General features: G+C 43.0%; 1 protein-coding gene across 1 annotated transcript in view; it reads right to left on the reverse strand.

Annotated features, from left to right (window-relative positions):
• DNAH5 (dynein axonemal heavy chain 5) overlaps window positions 1-24,880 on the reverse strand; it is a 4,235,244-nt gene that overhangs the window by 550,558 nt on the left and 3,659,806 nt on the right. The window contains exon 67 of the mRNA XM_069613779.1: window positions 13,298-13,412. Coding sequence (XP_069469880.1) covers window positions 13,298-13,412 — 115 coding nt within the window. The remainder of the gene's footprint in view (window positions 1-13,297; window positions 13,413-24,880) is intronic.

Here is a 24,880-nt window from a genome sequence, read left to right on the forward strand (position 1 = left end):
ACAAAAAGCTAGTTATCTTTCCTGACATGTCTCATCCGGGAAACGTAGTATTTGAGGACACAAACCAAGTCCAACCGATGGAATTGTTGCTCTGCCTTGGAAGGATGGCATAGAGGAAAAACACAGGAAGATGGATCTTTTGAGAGAGGTGTAATTCAGAGATTATCTATGGGAATAAGGAACGTCTCACTCTCGACAGCATTTTCTCAGTGGAGAAAACCAAATAGGGAACTTAAACAGAAAACACATAGCGCTCACTCACCTTTCAGGAGGAAATGATGGCAACCATAAAAATCACCTTATGGGCGAGCAGTCTAAAAGAACAAGAATCTAGTGACTCAAATGGAGAATCCATGTGAAACGTCAACACTAAATTTAAATAACTGGCATGGAGGGAATAGATTGCACAATTCCCCAAAAAAATGCATATTTGTGGGGATTGTGAAGCAAGAGTACTGCTCAGGGGACCGTTTAAAAACCAAGATAGCAGACAGGTACCCATTCCCAGTACCAATCTGCAGGCTAATTTGGGCCAAACACAGCAGAAAATCCAGGGCGGAGGATAGAAGACATGAAATAGTACCAGGTCCCTCTCCCAGCACCAAGTCAATACTTTATGCCATGTACAAGCATACACTGACTCTCATCCAAAACATTCCACTCCTATTTCAGCCTCTCAATAACCAAGCTTAACTATTCAGGCTGCTGAGGTTGGGGTGGATGACCTGCCCCTCAGGCTGTGAGAGTCAATCCACTCTCCTCGGAAGGCACCACATGCTGTGGGCTCAGTCAGGAGCAATCAGAATCAACGTGATCTCGAACAGGCACAATCTCCTGAGAACCACAGAAATGACAGGGATCGGCAGGAACGCAGGAAGGAGCTTGAATGTCCAGTTGACCGTCAATTCTTCCCCCAGAGCTCACTGACAAGTACATTTCCTGCAGCAGAACAACTTGTACATCATGTTCTCACTGGAAGGAAAGAGATCGACCCGAGGAGTCCTCCAGTGGGTGGAAATCTTCACTAGAACTTGCTGTCCAAAGATTTCTGCGCAAGACATTCACTGTGACATTCGTTCTTTTGGCAAGATGTGCAGCCATCAGAAAGAAGCCGTTCTTGAGAGCCCAAAACCACAGTCACATTGCTTCTCTGCAAGGGGGTAAGGGCCCAACACTATCTCGATTGTTGAGGTAGTGCATGGCCACTGTATTATCCATAAGGATCAGCAGACATTTCCCTCTCGCAGAGGGGAGAAAGGCGACCAGGGTCAGTCTGATATCCCTAAACTCCAGCAAGTTCATGTGCTCCTCAGACTCAGAGGGAGAACGCAGTCCACTCACAGTCAGGTCTGACAGATGAGCGAGCCAACCTATCAAGGATGCATCCATTACGATCCTCACCAGAGGCCAGAGTTGATGGAAAAATGAACCCTTCAGCAAGTAGTCTATAAGGGACCGCCAAGTACGGTCTCGAGCAACTCGACTAGAGACCCGCAGAAGATCTGACGTGCTGTCCTGAAACTGCGACCGCTGGCAACGGAGCAGCCACTGAAGCCAGAATTTAAGGGGCCATGAAACCCAGCAGACGGGTGAAGGCTGAGACAGGAACTTGTCCCTGGGATTGCAGGACATGCACCATCTGACACAGGTTTACTACTCGTCTTCAGATGGAATAACTCTGCCTAGGCGAGTGTCCAAGAATGACTGATGCAATAGATGTATAGGGACAGTGAAACATTGGACTTTTTGAAATTCAGGGAAAAGCCTGAGCTGAGCAACAGGCTGCACATGCAGAACAAATGTGTTATGTCTGGTCAGCGAGTTCAGATGAGCAAGTCGTCCATGTAGGGAAGCTACCCTGTGGACATAATTATCATAGATAAGGAATCCGTGGGAGGAAGGAATCCATTTGAAATATTAATTTCCTTTATTCCTATGTACACATTTCTGAATGTTAAAACATTTTTCAAAAACTTGAGAATTGAAATAAATGCACAGCAATAGCTATCATGAGATGCCAACAGATATTTTTCCTGGTTTATATCCATGCAAGCAGATGGTCAAAACAAAAGGAGAACTATAGACAACTTGGTATATCAATAGTCATTTCTGTCATAAAGAATACAACACCAAAGTCAAAGAAAGCATCAGAACATAACCAAAAATGATGTTTTTGTTATAGTTTTTTACTACTCACAACATACATATACAGTTAACATCTTTTAGTTTGCATGCTGCATTGTTGATTTTGCATTTTCCAAAGAGAGATGGTCATGTGCAGTTTAAATATTAAACCAAATAGTTACAAAATATCACAACAAGTGGTGGCAATGAAGTTGTTCAGACGATCAAAGGAAATGGAAAGCAATCATAGAGTGGTCTAACAGTAGGCTCGTCTCTAGTAAACATTGTTAAATGGCAATGATGACAAAGGGAAGAATGTGTGTCTATATGCCAGTATAATGGAGTTTCCTTTTCTCTTTACTGCTCTGAATGTTGCTGATTTTACAGGTGGAGTGGGTGATGGGACAGGGTATCCATGTGCTCCCTGCCCTTTCGGCTCTGCCTGCAAATCATCTGTTTTACAACTGCATGAGTTTTTTTATGCAGGCGTACACCAAATAGATTCTTATGGAATCCAACTGCGTTTATAACCTACTAAAAGCAGGCCGATTCTATAACAATTCGTTGTAAGCTGTGCATGTGGCATTTGCATCTTTTACAAAACGAATAGTAAAAGTAAAGAGTAAAGGCCATTTTGCTTATTTTTACGCTTTACTTTTGTACTCTGTTTTATAGAAGTAGAACACTGCATGCATGGGTCCCAACAGCATGTATGCACTATCACTGGTTGCACCCTTCATGCAATTAACATTTTCTAGAACATGAACTCCAATTAATTTGTTGAATAGACCTTCTTTGCTTAATGAAATGCCTCTCCTTTGACAGTTTGGCTTCAAACTACTCAGCTTTGAAGAAAGCAAGGCCCTCTGTGGCTGATATACTTAATTATAAGAAAGGCTTCCAGTTTTCCGTTTTTACTGATTTTTACACATACATACAGGCGGAAATCAATCTGCTTTTTGTCTGTATTTATTTATAAAAATTAAAAAAAACAGAAAAATAGGTTTTTCTGTCTGGTTCTCTATGATATCACCCATACTTCACAGGCCAATCGCATTGCAGATTGGCAGTACGGAGAGTGTAAAAGTTGTATAATAATAGCATTAAAGTTCTTCAAATTGCTGGCAGCATATATCTTAAGGGAGAAACAGTCTAAGGAGCAACCATTTATTGTTATGGAAAAAATTGAGGTGGCATTTGTTTCCAAGATGGCTGCATGTGTGCTTTAATAAATGCATTTTTTAATTAGAATACAAGCAGAAACACACTGGTTGAGAATTATCTTTTTATCAGACACATTTTTTTTGATGAATACAGAACAAAAGGCAAACAAATTAATATGGATAAATACAGACGGAAATAGCAGAAAAATAAATACCATAAAACCGGAAGCCTTAATTATAAGTGTTAGGGTAGGCCTTCACTGACGGAAATTCCAGACAATCCAATTCACAAAAGTTAGTTTGGGCTGACAAAGGATACATTTTATTATCATGCTGTACCTTAACCTTTCTATATGGTGCCATTATATTTGTAATCCAAAGCAAGTACAAATAGCTGACTGCTGTGGGAAACCTGAAGGTGTCTCACCTGCTAGTCCCCAGGGATTTGTCATACAGGTGGCCAGGACTTTGCCATCGCTATTGGATCAAGTTCCTGGGGGAGGACCAGTGCGGGAGGATCACTTGGATGCGCAGTCTCCGGGGATTGGAAGAGGGATATTGAAGGGTGAAACGCAGTGTCCCCTTCCTTATTACACCTTTACCCCATCCTGCCCATTAGGAAATTTAGAAACTCTACCCCCGCCCTTTTTCGACACAAACACTTTATCACGTGTGAGCGACAACGGACTAACACCAGAGCCGTTTACCTGGCATGTCCCAAAACACGGGTCAGGCAGAGTCAGGCAATTGCTGACAACTACACACACCTGACTGCCCTTTCCCTCCCCCCTAGGGATAAAAGGCGGATCACGAGAGCACACTCAGAGCAAGGCCAAACGCACAAGGATGTAGCTATTTTGGGACAGCAGTTCAAATGGAGGAGAAAGACGGTGAAACCCGAAAGGACCCAAAGCCTCCGATAAAAGCAAAGCCTCCAATAAAAGAAATGCAAGTCCAGGAATCGCAGCTGGTGAATGGTGTGACAGATGTCAATGGTGCGTGGGATCCTCCCACACTGATAGCCAGGGCGGGGAGATGTGGTTGCCATCATGGTACCGTCCTTGACTCCAGCAGCAAAAGAAATGCCAGCGAGTTCAGCACAGCCAGTGAGTCGGAAGAAACTGATAGTGGACCGTACTGTGTTAGGCTCAAGGTTGCAGTCACAACAGAATACATGAAGGAAGGAGATTAATAGACAGACATCTTTTTGTGAATGAAGTTGGTACCAGAGATAGAGTAGTCCGGTGCCATGTGGGTGCTCATTCGAAGGTCGCTGGCTGCTACCCCTCTACTGAAGAAAGAAAACTTAATGAACTGAGAATATTGAAACTACAAGTACCAAGAGGCCTTAGGGGAGGCCGGCGTGAGGTGTCATGGTGGTCATACAAGGGTCAAGCCAAACCCCTTGTACAACCAAAAGTCTTTGACACATGTCAGAAACCTTTGACGAATGTGTGACTGAGGGAATTGTGAAATTGGTGTTTGCGCCCGGTTGAGGGGAATGCTGTGCGAACTGTGATATTGTGAAGCATAGAATATATTGTGCCATAGAAAAACGGAGTGACCCAGAGAGACGTGACCGCCCTTCGGAGGTCTCTGTTTAAATTGGCAAATACAGTGGGAGGCTAACGCTGAAGGAAGGATCAGAGCCTGGCTGAGGGGGATCTTAGGGTGAAGTGCAAATCACCCGACGTGGAGATAGCAGAAGGAACCTTGTGTTTTGTTGTTTTTTGTATATCAAGCCCTCTGAAGAAAGAGACTTTGTATGAGAAGAGACTTGGGCAGAGAAGGCCCTGATATTGAGGAGAGGAACTGTAACCTTGTGACGGAGAAGCCCAGGAGTGTGCTCGAAATTACCAACATGTTTAAAATTGCAATAGCTACCAAGTCTCACTACTGACCCTAGCCTATTATTCTTTGTCCCAAACCATGCACTTGTACACCTTAATCTCCTGTTACCTGACAACACTGCCTTATGCTCCGGCCTACCATGGCCACCAATGATTCTAGCAGGCACCTCTCATTGCCTATCAGTAATTTAAACATTTTGCCCAGAACCCTTAGTATTTCTCTCTCCATGACCTTGAGGCTTCCCTCATCTGATAGTGTACCCCCTTCAGCTTTCCTACCTTCTTGCCTTCACCCAGCCTCCAAACCAACACTTACAATACCAACATCTAACACTAAGCAATCCGCATTTCAACAAACCAGCCTTATGGCTCAAACAATTTGCCACAAGACCCACACCTAACCAACCCTGCTCACTGAAATATAGAAATGCAAGACTAGGCTCTAGATTCTCGCCAGTTCATCCCTCACCTAACTCTATTACCACCACCATTACCAAATTTCTTACCTCAACAATAAATACAGCTGACATCGCTAAGAACACAGCAAATAATGTCACCTCGCCCAGGGAAAACGCTACCCACACAAAATGTAATCTGAACAAGGCCACTACATCCATTAAGGACGCACTTATCAATGCCAGATCCCTACCAGCCCATTCCCTAGATATCGCCGATTTCATAATGTCTCAAGACCTTGACTTTCTAGCAGTCACAGAGACCTGGCTCCATGCTGCAGCAGGGCCCTCACTCTCCCTTGCCATCCCAAATGATTACTCCATCATCAGACTCGATAGAGAATTAAATCGGGCCAAAGGCGGGGGTGTCGCCTTCATCTCTAAAACCTCACTAGGCCTCAGGCACATACCAAGCCAAGCTCTTCCCTCAGCAGAACTACTGTCCATTAAGCTACCCATCTCAGCTTCCCGAACAATCACCATTCACCTCCTATACCAACCACCTGGGCCCGTATCCACCTTCAAAGAAGATATTACCCTCTTCCTCATCACAAACACTAAGCCAGGATCACAAATCATTCTACACATCTCGGAATTCAGAAGGAATTTGAATTGCTATCTGTCAATCAAAGGATTGCATTTAAATCCCTGTCACTTACACTTAAGTGCCTTGCAAACCTCGCGCAGAGATATCTGACCAACAATTTTTCACGCAACATCTCAGATCGCCCCTCCAGATCAGCCCAAGCACACTGCCTCAAGATCCCTAGGTTCAAGCTACAGATGGCAGGAGGTAGTAGCTTTCCTGTATAGCTTTCCTGTATTAGCCGCTAAATTGTGGAACACCCTACCTACTTCTCTTAGAATAGATCCTTCCTACCATTTATTCAGGAGTAAAGTAAAAAATTGGCTCTCAGTGCAAGAGCCCTAGAGTTTTTTGCCAACAACTGCTCACATTGCAAACATGCTGTATACATTTAACCTGTATGCAATTTTGCAACCTTTATGTAATTGTGTAATGTGTATGTAACTGTGCAACCTATGTAAATGTATCAAATGCGCCCAGATGCCTCAGGGCTCCGTGCGCTATACAAACAAACAAATAAAATAAATATATAAAATAAAAGAGTCCCACCTTGTCCAGTGATAAAAACGTGGAGAAGGGAGACCCTGGCCATAGCATCTTGACTTATTATTTTGTGTACACCTATTTCTTTTCTTGTGAACATTATCACACCCTTTTTTGTAGTATAGCAGTAAGGATTGGTAATCGTTTTAGTATAGGCCCTTTTCTATTAGACTAGACTCTACTAGGACCATATTATTATTCATTGATGGTCGTAGCGTGCTCTCATCTTAGATTTAGTTTTAGATGAGGCATTTATCTCACCCATTTTTATCGTTTAATAAAAACCCTTGAACTGTGATCACCTGTGTCTGTCTTACTTTGACAACACACCTTCCTTACACCGCCACAGTTATATTTTATAAGCCATTCAACAGGTAGTGACAAGCTTAAGAAACTATGATATCAGTTTTGACTTCCATCGCTCTTTACTGGTCCATCAATATAAAATAACAGGAATCATCATTTTAACACAGCACACCATTCTACAAAGAGTTCTAAAGGGTGTACATTTCACCAAAGTCAAAAATACAAATATAAGCAAACATAAACCTGTCATTTAGAAGCTGCAGATGGATCACCTACAGATTAACTCGTGAGGATCATGGATAATGTAAGCAATGTTTGTTGTGTCTTCTTTTCTTAAGCATAACTTATTATTGTTGGCACAAAATAATCCCCCACCTCCACAATTACAACTACTTTGTGTATTTGTATTTTTTGTATTTATATTTATTGAAGACAAGGGTGTCATTTTGAACAGAAATTATTCATAAAGTCAATAACAGAAAGCAGAGCCAGTCCTACGGTAACGTTACTTTACATAAAAACATTTTTGTATGAATGACGCATACTGGGTGCTTAAAGGGTGAGATTAGTAATGTATACCAGGAACAGGGACTGGGGGACATTACAGTATGTTTAACATGAGAGTGTAAGGACAATATTTACGTATTTACAAATTACATAGAGTAGTCTTGAAGACATACTGCAGAAACTGCGGCTTGGGCTGTTAGTTTGGAGACAAGGCATTCGAGGGTTCGAAGGCTCCTTCAATTGCTATCAGGTGGCGATTGAGCCTCGTTTTGAAGAGTTCCACTGGCGAGATGGCTTTGATGGCAGGGGGCTGGGTTACTGATACATTGTGTATAGATGAGGAGTGGAGAGGTCGAGCAGAAGAGTAAAGTGAGATACATTAAGCAAGGTAGTGAAGGGCAAGACCATGGATGGATTCATACACTATTAGCAGAAATTTAACAAAAAAGTAATTTTGCATGGAAAGCCATCCAGCATAGTGATGGTAAGTAGAGGTGGGGAGGATCTGGGTAGGTGTTAAAGGGTATGTGTCACAAAGTTGAGGGCTTTGTTGATGGTAGCAAAATAGTAGACGGCTAAACCAATAAGTAAGCTCATGCCACAGTCCAATTTACTGAGAACAAGTGTGGAGATAAGTGTTTTATTTGATTGGTATGTGAGGTGAGGGTGAATTTTTCTAATGTTTAGGAGAAGGAATGTGGCTGTGGTTGAACTGGTAGAGTATCAGGTGGCTCTCAAAGAGAACCCCAATGTTGTAAGATATATGCGAGGAGATGAGGACAAGGCAAAGGAGTTAGGGAGGGGAGAGTGGGGTTGGTGTTGGAGCCAGGGATAAAGATGACTCATCTTTGATGAGTTTAGCATGAGGATACGACGAATCTGAGGATGTTGTCCCTTCTGCCCTAGGGGGAGACCTGTCCAATGGGGCATGGCAGTGTGTCCACAGTACAATAGTCGCCCTGCAAGTGGTGCACCAAGGGAGAATCACATGGGGAGGAATCCCCCTATGGGATTGTGGATGACCATCACCAGACAACGCAGAATCACCCTGCTTTAATACTTCCAACCCCTTCCCCATCTCTAAATCCTCTTCCCCCCCTTCCTGGATAGAACTGATATGTTTTGTTGTCAACTCAGTCCACCTAACCTACATGACAACACTGAAAAGCCAGAAAATACAAAGTACCATGTATATAGCTTTAGGCTGGTACTGGGAGAAAGAAGATAGCCGCAAGTCCAAGGATCCCTTATGAGAAGCAGAATGAGCGGTCTAACTTCTTAGTCAAACTACTTTAAGGTAGAGAGCCAAGAGATGTCATAGACACCTATTTCCCTCTCACAAACAGCTACCTGATTGCAAGAGCATATGAAACTTGTTAAAAATGTAAAACAAAGGGGGGTCTGGGAATCTCTCTACCAGCGCAAATACAGCCCAATGACCTGTTCTTGGGTGAATAACCCCTGGGAGAGACTCTACCAAGTTTTTAGGTCACTGTCCCTTTCACAGAGAAGAAATGTCCCCGCATATCAGTCTTTGTCCTGCCCAGGGCCAGTGCAGCACCGAAATGCTAGGCAATTCTCCTCTGAACAAGAGTACGAACAAAAACCCCATACACGTGTTTCAGCCTTGTTGGGCATCATCAATGAGGTGAAGTTGTGCCTCTCTAAGAACAGTGAGCATGGGGTCCACGTCTGGATCGCCCTGGTAACTTAGGGTGAGACCCAAAGTTAATTTATGCAAAATAAAGGGGGGGGGGGTCTAGGAATCTCTCTACGAGCACGAACACAGCCCAAAATGTAGCCTTTACTAACATGGAAAAAGCCCAAGCACAACAAAAGTCCACCTACGACAAAAGGGTAAACTTAGGATCTTGTTCAATAGTACAAAAGGCATAAGTCCTCTTGCCTTCCTCTGAAAATAAACTTATCTCAAAGTGGCATGGGCCACATGAAGTGTCAGAACAGTAACCTGTGCCTATAAAATAGCACACCCTGATAGGAAACAAAAGACACATCTCTACCATGTAATTCTCTTAAAAGAGTGGAAGGAAAATCCTTCCGCAGCCACTGCCACGATACTGTTTGGTACCAGAGGAAATAGATAATTTTTAAATGATTTCCCAAGAGCCATCAAGTCAACAACAAGAAGACTTAAAAGATTTAGTCACGATAGTCCCCGATGTATTCTGTGAGAACCCAGGGAGAGTGAAGGGCACTTATCAGTATATCAGAACCCCAAAGGTAATAGTTGTCGATTTAAAACCATATAGACTCCCGGAAGCCCATAGACAGTTAGTGGTTGAGGAAGTAAACAAAATGGAAAGGTCAAATATTATTGAACCCTCTTCAAGTCCATGGTTGTCCCCTATTGTATTGGTCACAAAAGCACTCCTGGAGGTTTTGGATCGACTTCCAACAGGTCAACGCCATCTCCGACTTCAATGCCTATCCCATGCCATTCATTGACAAATTGATTGATAAACTCGGAAACGCCACCTTCCTATCAACCCTAGAATTAACCAAGGGGTACTGGCAGGTCCCAGTACATGGACTTGATAAAGAAAGGAACTCTTTCTGGATGCCCCTGGGACTATTCCAGTTCAAAGACCTCCCTTTTGGCTTACACAGGGGCCGTCACTTTCCAACGGCTTATGGACAGGATATTACAGCCCTACTCTGATTTCTGTGGGGCTTATATTGACGACGTAGTCATTTATAGTAAAACTTGGGAAGACCATGTTTTCCATCTCTTTACTATCATGAGAGCCCTCATAGAGGTCATCCTAAATGTCAATCCATCCGAATGTAAGCTGGCTCAATCAGCCGTGAAATACCTCAGCTTCATTGTAGGGAATGACAGTGTAAAGCCCCAACAAGAAAAAGTGAAAGCCGCCCTGAATACCCCCACACCTAAAAATCAAGAAAGACCTCAGAGCATTCCTAGAGTTAATCGATTATTACTGTAGGTTTATCCCTAATTTCTCGGACAGAACAGCTAGGTTGACAGACGAATTAAAGAACACCGAACCCCAGAAGATTCATTGGACTGACGAGGACGATGTATGTTACAACAGCATAAAACAAACCCTGTGCCAGAACCCGATGCTAAAGGTAGTAGATATTTCGAAAGAGTTTGTGTTACAAACTGACGCCTCTCTTACAGGGTTTGGAGCAGTTTTGTCACAAGTTAGAGATGGATTAAAAACACCCTATTGTGTCCACAAGTTGAAAGCTCTTCCCACTTGAAGAAAAGTACTCTGTGTTAGAATTAGAGGCCCTTGCAATCAAATGGGCCACCACCCAGCTAAGATAGTATCTCCTAGGAAGGAACTTCACACTCGTCACAGATCATTCTCCATTAGTGTGGATAAGTCAGAGAAAGAGCTCTAACTCTCGAGTCATGCGATGGTTGCTAGACCTGCAACCCTACCGTTTCACTGTGGAGCACTGAAAAGGTAAAGACCAGGGGAACGTCGATTTCCTTTCTCTGTGTCTCTCCCACTAGTGCCTGGAGATCTGTCATCCAGGTGGCCAGGATACGGCCATCGCTTTTGGATCCGGTTCCTGGGGGTGGAACAGTGCGGGAGGATCACCTGGGTGAGGGGTCTTTGGGGAGTGGGAGTGGGACACCGGACGGTGAGACATAGTATCCCTTTGCGTATGACACCTTTACTTAGGAACTCTGCCCCCACCCCCTTTTACAACACAAACACTTTCTCACCAATAGCCCACTCTAAGGGAAATCAGACTAACACCCAAGCTGTGTACCTGTGTGTCCCAATACACTGGTCAGGCGTGGTCAGGCAATTACTGATCATCACACAAACCTGACTTCCATTACACTTCCCCACAAGGATAAAAGCCAGAGCACGAGAGCATACTCTGAGCTAGGAAAAGCACACAACGAAAAAGCAGTTCCAAGATGACAGTTTAACGAGAGGAGAAAGACGGCAAAACAGAAGGGGGTCGCAAGAAGGAAAATTCCCTTGACCTTTTCGACAAGGAACCGTTACTTTCACAAGACCTCAAGAGAAAGCGTAAGACCAGGAAACCAGGCTGAAGAATCCTGCATTGTGTGTCAGGTGTACCAGGGGCCCTCCTGTGTCAGTATTCAAGGCGGGAGAATATCAAGCCACCGTGGTGCTATCCTTGGCTCCAAGAACAAAGTCGCTTCAGTGAAAGCAACACAGCCGGTGAGTTATGGAGACTGATAAAAGACCAGTCGGTGTTAAAGCCAATGCTGCAAGCAGCAACATTGTATGGCGAGCGCTGGAACGAACATTGTTAAAACATGTGTGATAAGAGACGCGAATGACGTTAAACTGCTGATAAGTGATTGAACTTTAAAGCAAACTAAAATACCTTTGACAGAGTGGTCCGGCGCCATGAGGGTGCTCAATCGAAGTTCTCTGTAAGGTAGCCAGCTAAGAAGTGAGAAAAGTAGATAAAGTTGGTACGAGCCCAGCGGAGGGAGATCAATTGAGAAAGAACAAATAAATGTGAATCGAAGTGGTCCAGTGACAGGTCAAGTCAAATCCTGCACACAGTCAAAAGTCTTTGATTTTGATGAAGTAGATAAAAGTTTGGAAAAGTACATGGATTTGTTCCGGGCCCGATAGAGGGAGAGCAAGTGTAAGCTTTGTGTTAAAGTGGGTCTGAGCTCGGTGGAGGGGGGCCCGAGGTGAGTCGGGAATCACCCAAGAAGTTGTATATGTGAATCCTGACGAGAAAGGAAGTTATGAATGTGTGTTTGTCGCATCAGGCCCTCTGAAATAAGAGACTGAGTGACAAAGAGACTTTAACATTGAAGGCCCTGATACTGAGATCTGAACTGCATCCGTATGCTAGAGAAGCCAGAGACTGTGCTAAGCTCGAGTGTGCCGTATTGTCCCATGCTGAAAACGTGGGGAAGGGAGGCCAACGGCTTGAATATTCTGAAATATCACTTCTTGAAAACTTTTCTTTTTGCATTACATTGTTTCCCACACTATTTATATTTAGAAGTAAGGATTGGCAGTAGGTTTATTAGTATAGGCCCTTTTATTTTGACAAACTTGACTAGGACTGTATTATTATTTTTTGATGGTCATAGCTTGCTCCCATCTTTAGAATTAGGATTAGATAGAGGTTTTTCAAACCCCATTGAAGTTCAATAAAGACCCTTGAACTGTGGTCACTTGTGTCTGTTTTACCGTTTGATACCAAGCCTTCCTTACAGAACCAGACCTATCAGGCATTTTTGTAATCAATGTCTATCAAACTCTAGCACTTGTCTCTACATTTGCTAGTGTTTTCTGAAAGCTCCAAAATTCTAAAAAATGATAAGCAAATACTAATTCTATCAGAATTAAGAATTACCTCTATGCTCCTGGTCTATCACATGCTTTTTCCACCACTGCTAATAAGTCATTCATTAATTAACGAATAACGACAACTGCTGATAAAACACATGGAAAAATGACACGATTTCCCATGAGCATTACAGAACTGTCTGGAGTCTGCATATAGCTAGTCTTCCTCACGCTGTTTTTAATATGACCCTGTTTTTACCTTCCTTTTAATGTTTCTTGTAAAATGACTGTTTCTTTCACCTAACTAAATTCCATCATTTATGTATCATTTGGCATTAATTGATCACATTTTTGTGAATTTTCATATAGGTTTACTTTCTGTCCTGTGACATTTTGTACGCTAAGGGCTTGTGCCGAAAGCTTAATAGAGAGAAGAAATTCAATAACGACTAAACACATAATTGAATCTCACCTGGCAAGGGAAAGGTCAAAGAGTCCCAGGAACTGACGGAGTGAAGTCTGATACATCACGTTAACCATGCTCATTTCAGTGATAAGGAAATACAAGATACTTCCTCTTGTGGCAACTATAAAACAAACAGAAATGCTGGAGAAGCAACACACACTAAAACGTAACTGTCAATTTGAAATACATTCATTTACATACATGTAGTATATGTGTGCAGTCCTTTAAGCTGCATGCGCCTAGAAACACATGTGTACAGGTGCATTATAAATGACTTATATCATATTATGCACAAGATTTTCATTCCTTCCGCACAAGTATTACATCTTCAACAACACAATGAAAATGTACAAGGCATAATCATTACTAAAAAAGAAACATGAAAAGCTACTTCAAAATATATTCTACTATGCTTATTGGCAACTAATGAATCATCTATCAGAATGCACTTTGCCCCTTGGTATAAAGGCAAGCAAACATCAAACTCATTTTAATATCATGTTTTCGTTGACTTTTGAAACCTCAAATGGTGTTGTCTTTTAATTTATTTAGGTCATTTTCTCATTTTTCCTCCTCATTCCGGTGCTACACACATTGGGCATCTGAAATATGCACATTCACACGAAGTGCGCAAGCAGATACGTCTTCCCCTAAATGTGTTGTATTTGTCCCATGTTACAAAGAAACAAGAATAGTGTAAGATTGAGATATCGAGCCCCCGGATCCCACCACCCAGGTGTGCTATGCTCAAGTGACACCAGTGATTACTCTATGGTGACATTACACACCTATCTCTCTCTCTCTCTCTCTCTTTCTGTCTCTCTCGCCCCTCTCTCTCTCTCTCTCTCTCTCTCTCTCTCTCTCTCTCTCTCTCTCTCTCTCTCTCTCTCTCTCTCTCTCTCTCTCTCTCTCTCTCTCTCTCTCTCTCTCTCTCTCCCACTCTTCGCTTTCTCAAAGGGGAGACAGGATTCCCTTGCATATCTGCACCACAAATTCAGGGAAGGGGCTTAATACTTAGTGTGTAAGTGGATCTCTGGCCCTGTAGGTGGCAGGAGTAGGTGGCTCCCAGGTTAATGTGCAGAATCTCAGTTGTACCTGTTTCAGGCTGCTGATAGCAGCGGGAAGACTCTCATACCATCCAAGTGTTGACTTTTATTGTTCTAGGTCGAACATGTGGGTGGCATCCCTCGTAAGGTAAATGTGGAAGTGCTCTTGGTAAGGTGGGGCCAAAATGCAAGAGTGGCAGCAAGCTGTAGAATGTCTGGTAAGTGCAAACTGAAGAACAAGTGGTAGGTGAAGTGCTCAGTCATGTTTTGACTCATGTGAATGAAGAGTATACGAGTTACTAACCCAGTGACACCTTCCAGTTTTGAACAGGTGCAGGGAAGTCTGGCACATGTCCAGCAGTTGTCAACAGTGTGTGACATGGTGGCACTTTCCTGAGGAGCCTCATTAATGCCTATAGTGTGGTAGGCAGGCTTGCTTATACAGTATGTTTTTTTTCTTCTGTGATAAGATTTAGCGACAGACAAACTCTTATATGCAGTATGTTGTCTCAGGATCATTATGGAAAACACAAATCAAAGGTACAAGCATATGCTGTCTATGCCTCTAAATATCTAATAAAGGACTTTTAGAACAATCATATTAGCCCTTGCAGAGGGATCCCCTCTGTTTGATAGAAAAGAGAGAGCTTGCGGCACAATTTATATTAGATGTGATTTTTGATTGTATAAGGCAAACAGGGCGTCATTCCGAGGTGGCCGGTAGGGGATACCGGGCACCGGTAAGGAGACCGGTGCCAGTAATCCCCCACCGCACAATTCCGAGGTCCCTTAGCGGGAACCGTAAGGGACATGTGGTCGGACCACACGTCCCTTACGGGTCCCGCTAAGGGACCAGGATGCAAATAACGGGCTTGCCATTCGCGTGCCCGTTATTTGCACCCTCCCCATTCCCATTGAGCCCTATGGGGGCTCAAATGGGAATGGGGAATGATTTGTTCAATGGGGACCTACCGGTCCCTCCAGGGTCGGAATGGACCAGTAAGTCCCCATTGAACGAGACCGGAGTCGGTACCGGTATGGGAGGCAGCCATGGAGCTTATTGCTCCATGGCTACCACCATACTCGGAATGACCCCCAAAGGCTTTTGGCCAATTTAAGTATGTGCTACCATTTGGAGTGAAGAAACACTTTGATATGTAGTGTGGAGATCAGGACTTTGCTACGAGGCTTTGCTCGCATTTTATATCACTCAAAGATGCACGTAAGGCATAGGCCAAAGTGTTTGCCTCTGCATCAAACTCTAAATCAGTTTGGTACAGAAGCTTGTAGGGGGAGACAAATTCTGTTGGAAATGGAGAAACAACCCCAAAAAGCTTCTATGCAAATCACGTCAGATCCTGAACTAAGCCAGAATAAGCCCTGAGGAGAAAAGGGTGTTTTCTGAAAAGGAGAGACTGTTTGGCTGGACGCGGGATGTCTGTACAAATTCAACTTCATTTGTCCTGGAAAAGTGGGATGCGCACAGAAATGTGCCTTTGAGCCAATACGGTACTAATGATGGGTAATTCTAAACCCTTCTGACTGATACCTTTTTAGGATAGTATTTACAAACGACACAGGGTGGGGGGGAGAGACAGACTCTGGCGACTCCCTAAGCTGTTGTGCGTTCCCCGCTCTGTTTTGATTATTTATGTTTTGAGTGTGATTCCCGTCTTTGTTTTGCCCATTTAAGCAAGCTCATTTTGTATGCATTTGTAACGATTTTAAACGTTGTTAGAGGCACCATAAGGATTTGGGGCTGCGAGGATTCGTCTCCCCTCTGGATTTAAACACTTGGGGAATATTGCAGTGGATTTATGTTGACTGATATACTATCTTGGGAGCTGCAAAGGTTTCTTCTCCCCCAAGGGTTTTTGGGTGCTGTAAGGCCTTTTGTGCAACTTTTGTAGATGCTTATATTGCATTATTTTTCTTGTGGTATTTTTAAGAATTGGAATTACTAGTTCTTATTGCTTATATCAGACCTGAGCTGATATAAGGTGAGTGAATTTTGGATTACCGGTGTTACAATCGAAATTACGGATAGTGCGCCAACCCACATTAAGGATAAACCACTGGCACTACAGTTTTATTATTATTGTTGTTTTCAGATAATCTGAGACTGGTAGTGTGACCCCTTCCCCCCTGTTACTAGGTGAACTATATTCCCTAATAAATAAGGATACACACACTACTTCCTCATACGGAGACGTATAATACGACCTGTGAGCCCATATAGCAGTGTGCATGAAAAATACGAAACGGGTGGGCCTCAGGAGTGATACGTTCCTTAAGGGAAAAAGACAGCGAGTCCTGGACCCGCCCGGAAATTGAAGGACCAGTCAAAGAAGAAAAGGGGAAAGACAGACTATTTGTTGGCTCAATCTACAATCCCTGGTTACTTCGCTGGTCTGGATAAGGATGAAGTTAAGGGCAGCAGGTTAAACCAGTCTGCCCCTGTTGCTTCAGGTTTGCCTTTGGAACAGAAGGAAAGTATGGAGACGGAGGCAGAGAATATTACTCTATCTGAGATAGGAGCTGGAGAGATTATTTTGGATTTAATTAAGGATATTATTATTGACTGCTCCTCCTCGGTGCACTCAATTGATAATAACGGATCCCTACTTAATTTATGTAAGTCCTTACAATGTAAGCCGTTGGGTGTAATTTCCCTCGGGAAGGAGGTACGAAACCCGGGGAATTTTCCCTTGTCCCCTGATATGGATCGCTTTTATGGAGACAGAGCAACTCAAGGTGGGGATGATAAAGGATGGGAGGTTCCACCTTTAGTGGCCAATGGCTCCATTAATTTTGAGTATAAAGCAATTTCAGAGAGATTGGATGATGTGCATAGGATCTGCTCTAGTTTAGTATCATATCAGCTCCGAACCCAAAAACAATTGAATGTTGTGATTAAGGCTTTAGGACTACGGACTCTGGATCCTGAGTACCCGGGTGAACACATGAGGTCCTGCTCTATGAAGGATCAAGACATAGAGGAAGCTGCAGCATTAAGTGCAGAGGCAGAACAGGCTGAGGTACCCATAGATTTTGACAAGCAGGAAGATAGAGGTAGCCATATCTCCCTTGATGACACTGGGAATACTTGGAGAACAAATGATTTGGTTAACATAGCAGCAGCAAATGAGGAACATGCGTTAGTGGCGTTATGTGCCGAAATCTGGCTTATGGGGAAATCTCAACCCACAATGTCTGAAAAACGTTGTGATAAACTGGTTAATGATATCCAGACTAAATCAATGGGCATACAAAATCAGTTAGTAATTAACCAGGAAGATTTTGAGAAAACCTCTATGGCAGCGGCTAAAAGACTAGCTGGCCCTGTTAAAGATAAAAGAGTCACTCATACTCTAGCGCATGGGACCAGTAGGAGTGTGTTATTAAGAGGTCCTACCGCATTTGGGGGCCGGACAGCCAGTTGCCTTGTCTGGGGTTAAAAGTGTGGGACCAATACTGCCTCAACCTGCTTTTTTATTTACTGCCAAAACTGGTATATGTCCTAAACACCGGTTACGTTTGCTCAAGGGTTATCAGGTAAAGAAGTGTTTCGCTCCTCTTTAAAGGTGGATAAAGGAATGGTGCCTAAAAATGACTTCAAAGTTAATCTATGGGATAGGTCAGTAGCTATAGTTAGACCTGGGAGTATGGTTAAACTGGTTGAAAAGAACAAAAAGAACACATGGCGGCCAGCCCATTTATGAATAGAGCTAATTTGTTGCGAATGTTGTCTTTGGTGCCATGGTTGTCTACCATTAAATCTGCTGACATAGTAGAACTAGACTTACCCCAATGGGATAGTCCCACAAACTGGGTGCTACTGCGAGTTGCCAGCCCAGTAGTGGCTGCTTTAATGTGTGCCAATGGTGATGCCTTGGAAGCAATGGGCTTTAGTTTGTTGCTATGTGGGGAAATAATGACTGACAACTCGGGGGAAACCATGAAAATTGGGTATATTTAGCATTTCGGGGGCATTGGGAACTGTTGAATCTATGCACAGTGACTGTGCGAGGGACAGAGATTGTGGCTTTCCCCCAGGACATAGTCGATAGGTGCTGATCTATTGCATTAATTAGTTGGAACAATTGTGGGCACAGTCATTTATTTCGTAAGGAAGGATCTCTGGCAACATTGATGAGCACTGACATTTTTATGCTATAGGAGACCTGGCTTGATTGCCCAGTATACTTCAAAGGTTTTCATCTGTACAATCTGTTGGCCAGTAAGGGCAAAAGAGCAAGGCCTGCAGGAGGGCTGATTATAGGTGTTAGCCAGAGGCTGTGCTCATATGAAGTGTGGCACACCGATGATGTGGGGTATGCCCTTGAGGTAGAGATCAGTAGCACTATTGGTAATGAAACATTTTTTCTGTTGGCCATCAATGTCTATTTACCCACTAGCTTAAAATCCATCTCGGGTTTTCTGCTCAAACTGGAGGAGTGTTTGGCCGAAAATCTGGATTAATATTGCTGTGGGGGATATTTTAATGCTCGCTGTATTGATAATTCTTCTGGACCACTTTATATAAATGTTGGCCCGGGAAGCATTATGCTCCAGAGAATGGATAATTATAGAGGGAAACAAATGGTTAGGTTCCTTAAACAGTGGGACAACAGTATCATGAATGGTCGCACTAATGGCGATGTACCTGGTCAATACACGTGGAAGGGATCAACCATCTTTGCTACGTTAGATTATTTGTTTAGTAATAATGCATGTTTAATGGTAACAAAACCAAGTGACCAACCCGGGTTTTAGTGATCATTATATACTTGAATTGTTCTTGGAAATGATCAAGGCAAATGGAACATAGGAAGGTAGGCTAGGATGTTCAGGGTTGCAGACTAATCATTCAGGAAATCTTATAACATGGAATTAAAGAAATGGAGAAAATTGGCAGGAAGGTGAAGAACCTTGATCATAATGTGATGTTGTCTTTGGGCGTTATGGGTGGGAACGCCATTGAAGATTGGATTAGGCAATTGTCTAGGTCCACTGGGAACTGCCGCATCGGGCAATATGTGTTGCATCCTACGCACAATAATACCTTCGACCCTGTGGTTCGAGATGCTAAGCGAAATATGCACAGGGATATTAAGAAGATTAGGGATACTACCCAAACTTATGAAGTGAAGAATGCTAAAATACGCATGGTTAAGAATGCCGATAGAGCGTGGAGTAAGCGATGGAAATACTCCCTTAGAAATAAACATTGGCAAGAAATGGTGGTGGTACTTAGTAAGAGAAATCATAAGTTTGCATAGCGGAATTGAATATAGCTAAAATAGCTAATGAAGTTAAACCCTAAACCCTATACAGGAAACAGTGTGGGTTGACTATATTATGAAGGCTAATGGTAAGGGTAATTTTTTCGATCCCCACCATGTTTTACCCTTCAAGGGTTACCCTTTGAAGATAAATGAGGGTACGCTACAGGAAAAGATTGTGAGTTTAAGTAACTCTAGGGCACCGGGACCTAATTGTCTAGTTAATATAGTGCTCAAGTTGACCCCAGGGATGTGGGTGAAAATACTATATTCACTCTTTAATACAGTCTGTATTACACAATGTATTCCTCGTTCCTGGAAGGAAGCAGTGCTAGTGCCTGTTTATAAAAAGGGTTTGCGAACAGCACCAGAAAATGACAGGCTCTTTTCTCTGTTGGATTCCATGGGAAAAATATTTGAGACATTAGTATTAGCAGCCCTACAAAAATGGGTGGAAAACTCAAGCATTCTGAATTTTGCTCAAACAGGGTTCCGACCTCGCTGTAGCATATCGCATAATCGGATTGCGATGGATACGTTGTATAGGGATGCTACGGGTACCGGCGGGAAGACTGTATACTCCATATTTGTGGATTTTCGGGCTGCCCTTGATCGGGTGAATAGGCAAAAACTCTGGGCTAAGATGGAAAGATGGGGGGGGGCCTGGGCTGGTTGCTTAATGTTCTCAAAGGTTTGCACCACGATACATCTGTACGTCTTATGTTGGATGACAAAGGGGGGCTCTCGGCACCTATATATACTAGAGTCGGGGTCAAGCAGAGATGTACGCTGAGCCCCTGCTTTATTGTATTTATGCGGCAGACCTCCCGCTTATATTTTCACAAACTTTGGGCTGTTGCCCTAAAATTGGTGACCAACTTCTACCATGCCTGTTATATGCACATGACCTCATCTTCTTTAACTATACTTTTAGTGGAGTTAATAGTATGTTCGAGACACTTGTCGAATATACGATTCCCAATGACCTAGCAATGAACTTGCATAAAACCAAGTGGATGGTAGTGGGAGCCAAATCCATTAAATGCCCTGTTTTATCCACAAGCATAGGAGTTGTAGCGAGGTTTGATAAATACCCCTACTTGGGCCTTGAGATGAACCCGTCTAGAGCACATAATTATATGAAGGAAACAAAAAGACAAAAGGCAATACAGAAGGCTGGGTATTCGTTGGAAGGGATCCTGGTATTATATAAGCAAAGTTTTAGTCCTATGATGCTCTATGGTTTGGAAGCATTGGCAATGCGGGATATGCAGTGGTTAGATAGAGTTGAAAGTTATTTTGGAAAACTGGAAAACTGTCCTTGGCCTGTCCCGGTCGGTTCCTATTGAATATATTAGACTGGAACTAGGCTTGACATCACTGAAGGGACAGGCCATCGCGAGGCAAGGAGCTCTATATCTTTAAAAAAGTACTACCCCGCTTTGTGAATTGCTCTCTCTCTTGTCAAATACTCAGGGCAGTATATCAAAGGGGGTAAATAAGGACTTTGATAGCTGGGTTGTAAAATGTCTAGGTCAAATTGCTTGCAGCCCTGATTTTATTTGTGGCACTAGCTACAAAATGTTAAAATGGATATTTAAAAAGAAGCTGTGCCTGTGGGACTGGACTAATAATTATGATCACTTGTACAGTTTAAGCACAGACATGGAAGTGGCGTATGTTACTCATATATATATCTTAGGGCACAAGATATATTAAGTGTTGTCCGTGTCCGGTACTGAGAATGTTTTTGTTTAGACTAAGGACCAACCAGCTACCTACATTGTTGAAGTTAGGTCCTTGTTTTAATATTCCCCGTAAAGAACGCACATGCCGAGTATGCAGCAGTGAGAGTATACTGGAATCTACGAGACATTTGTTTACGGAGTGTCTAGGACTGGCATCTGCTATTACTGAGATTCTTGGGAGTTTTGTTAATGATCTTGAGTACATACAAACTGATCATTTCTGGTCCTATTGCTTGAATTCAGAAAGTCCAAAGTTACATTTTGCGCTATATCGTTAATGGAAAATGATTTTGAAAATATGGCTGAAAGTACACTCCCTGTGTAATTTGGAGAGCTGAGGAAGTTGCTGTGAAGGGGGGATTACACAAGTATGCTAGGGGTTTACACATGTCATTCTATGCTTCTATGAATTCTAAGTATGTAAACTGGAATTATTCTGTTTTTTCCCTTTTTCAGTTTCAGATTTTATTAACTTTTAATTATTCATTATATTAAGATTAATGGAATTGTATAATGAATTATAGGAATTCTTGATGTGAGTACATGGATGATTTTAATTTTAATTTTACAGTGTAGTGCTGATGATATAGGTTTAACTGTAGTAGAGGTGATGTACTATTTGATCGTTTCAGGACGAGTTTGAAAAGTAAAATAAGATATTAGATGCTGAACTGAACTAAATTGAAATTTGCAGTTCACAATGTTAATGGTTGTAATTATTATATCAACTTTATTAATTGAATTTGAATTTTCATGTAAGTATTTTGTGACATGATGTTGTCAATTGATAATGGGATTTTAGTGAATGTATTTTAATTAATTGATTGATAATTGAAATTTGTAAATGTTTTATTGCTGAATACAATAAATAAATAAATAAATAAATAAAAGGATTGAAGTCTTCAGTTGGGGAGCGGATGTAGCAGTTCTCATAAGTGTTTTTAGATCAATTGATTCAGGAGGTTTCCAGCAGAAATTACAGATTACAATTTGACAGCTGTCCTCTGGATTCATGGTGACTTCATAACAGTCAAGACAAAATGCAGGGGGAAGGGATTCAGACCTATCTGAGCAGGAAGGCCTCAATTGTAACTCCTCTGAGTATAGTGTTCACAGGGCTTTACTTCATACTCTTATGTGTCGATATGTTGGCATGTAAAATCAGATTGATATTGAACTTGAAGTGTGGCAGCTGGTTTGTGAAGGCAAGGCATTTCACGATGTGCACTCTAAAATGCATAATTTCAGAGGACTGCTTAACATCTCTGGACTTGCAGAAATCTGATCAAGTATTTGCCAATATTCTGGCTCCACTGGAAGAGTTGCTTCATGGGAAAGGATTCTTAATTTATCTACACATGGCAATTGTTTGAGTCCCACACAAACTCAGCAGCATACAGTCTGTGATATCCGGATTGTTTGCACAATCCTGAAGAGGTGTGTATTTTTATTGAACTTAGAACATCTATCTTCTTCCTTCCCAGAATTCAAATTTGTAGGGGTAGACTTTGCACCGATTCGTGGGCTATTTTACTTCCTCGGGCCAGGGTGTCAATGCTAGATCTACTGTGAAGTTCCTTTGTCAGAAGGCAACTGATTAGCAGTGTATGGAGAGACAGAAGCATGGGCGGGGGGCTTATTCACAGTGGACTGGGCTTGAGACACTTGGTCCTATGAGTGAAACATTTCCTGCATTTTTAGAAGCCAAGCTCAAGGAAATACAAGCAGATGCTTCCGGTATCAGCGCAGGTTTGGTAAGACTTGCTATCATGGCTGGTTTCCCAAAATCTAGAGAAAATGATTCCTCAGTTTTATACTTCATCTCTTGGCATGAATACAGAAGCCAATAAAAACAGTTGGGGGTGTATAAATGCAGGATCTCTCACAGGTATGGGAGGCAGTCATAGTAGGAGTCAGAACCGTTCTCAAACTGAACAGTGTTGGGAGGTTGTCCCATACGCTCAGGGTTTTTTAGATTAGGTGGAACAGGTCCAGACACGCAATACGGTATTCAGGCTCTACATGAACATGAATGGTTGATTCCCATTCCAAGAAATTAGCAAAGTTAGTCTACAAGATTGTGTCACGACCCTCGCCGAAAACCCCCTCTGGCCAACCCATTGGCCAGGTGGAGTCAGGACTCGGGCCTCTAGAGCCTGGCATCCTCTTCAAAAGCCCTCATGGGGCCATTCCTGGCGCCTATGGCGCCAGGGTCATACACCATGAATAAACAATGTGCTTGGGAACTACTTTATTATTGTCAGCCAACATGGAGGCATCCACATAGCTTGGTTCCTAAGAACCAAGCTATGCGGTCCAGTGTTTTGGGTGTGGTAGCCTAGAGACTACTTTTCCTGGACTATTTCATTGGGGCTATTTAAACCACACCCGAGCAAGACAACACGCTTCGCGTTACTTTGCAGCTTGCAACGTGACGCTTACCATGTCCAGCTATTCCCTCGAACCTCGGAGAAGCAGAACCTGCAAGGAGACAAAAGGAACATCATTAGCAGCAGCATCTCACCTGCAGTCTTCATCTTTAAACACTCGCAGCTACTGAGAACTGCTTCCTCGAATCTGCACGCCTCCCGGACAGAACGACCTGAAAGAGGAAGATAGAGGCAACATTAAAGAAAACAGTAGAGACATTTACAAATTACAAACTGCTCAAAAGGCTTACCTGGCTGGTCGCCTCTAGGCTGGCACCACTCCGGACATTCCACTGGCGCTGAAGAACATCGCGACCTACAAGGAAGGAAAACACAGGTTAGCAAAGGCAAGACTTCGCAGCGCTCCGCATAGCGCTTACTTAACGCATCATAGCGCTCTTAATGCGCCAACATTTACCAGTGGGGCTCAACCAAGCCAGTTCGCGGCGCTGAAGCTCCGCATACCCAAGGAAGAAAAAAGAGACATTTTAAACAAAGAAAGGCATGCAGGATAGCAACAAAACTAAAGATCAGCAATAAGACCTACCTGAACAATATCAAACGGGCGGGCGTCAGTGAAGTAACTGGACCGCACTCGCCCATGAAAGACAACGCGCCCCTGCAAAAGAGGCAGGACGAGAGCACGCCTAATTCTACCACAAGGTGAGGAGAGGGCGCCATAGGGACTGAAATCATATGGCGGTGGAGGGAGGATACTTACCCCTGTCGGTCAGTCTTGAACACAGTCCTCCTGTATTTACAGGCAGAACCTTCCCCGGAGACCACATCTGGGCAAAGCTGAGAAGCATACCAGCGAGTAACCCGGCTGGGTGGAGTCCCTGTGGATACCAGGTGAGCGTAACAGATTGTGAACCGGAAACAGGTGAACCTAAAGTTGCCATTTGTCATTCGAATTCTGTAATTGTTCAGTGCAGCAGCAGATCAACCAAGCAGGTTAGTTCTCTCTTCAAAGGATGTTGCCTTCCAGAAACAGCGTTATGCAATCATCGGACTTCTCTTTAGGCCATAATGGTTCTTGCACACACTTACATTTTCAAGACGGGGGTGGGAGTCCTGCAGC

The sequence above is a fragment of the Ambystoma mexicanum genome, chromosome 5p, assembly GCF_040938575.1.
Source record: "Ambystoma mexicanum isolate Mex_15411 chromosome 5p, UKY_AmexF1_1, whole genome shotgun sequence".
NCBI lineage: Eukaryota > Metazoa > Chordata > Amphibia > Caudata > Ambystomatidae > Ambystoma > Ambystoma mexicanum.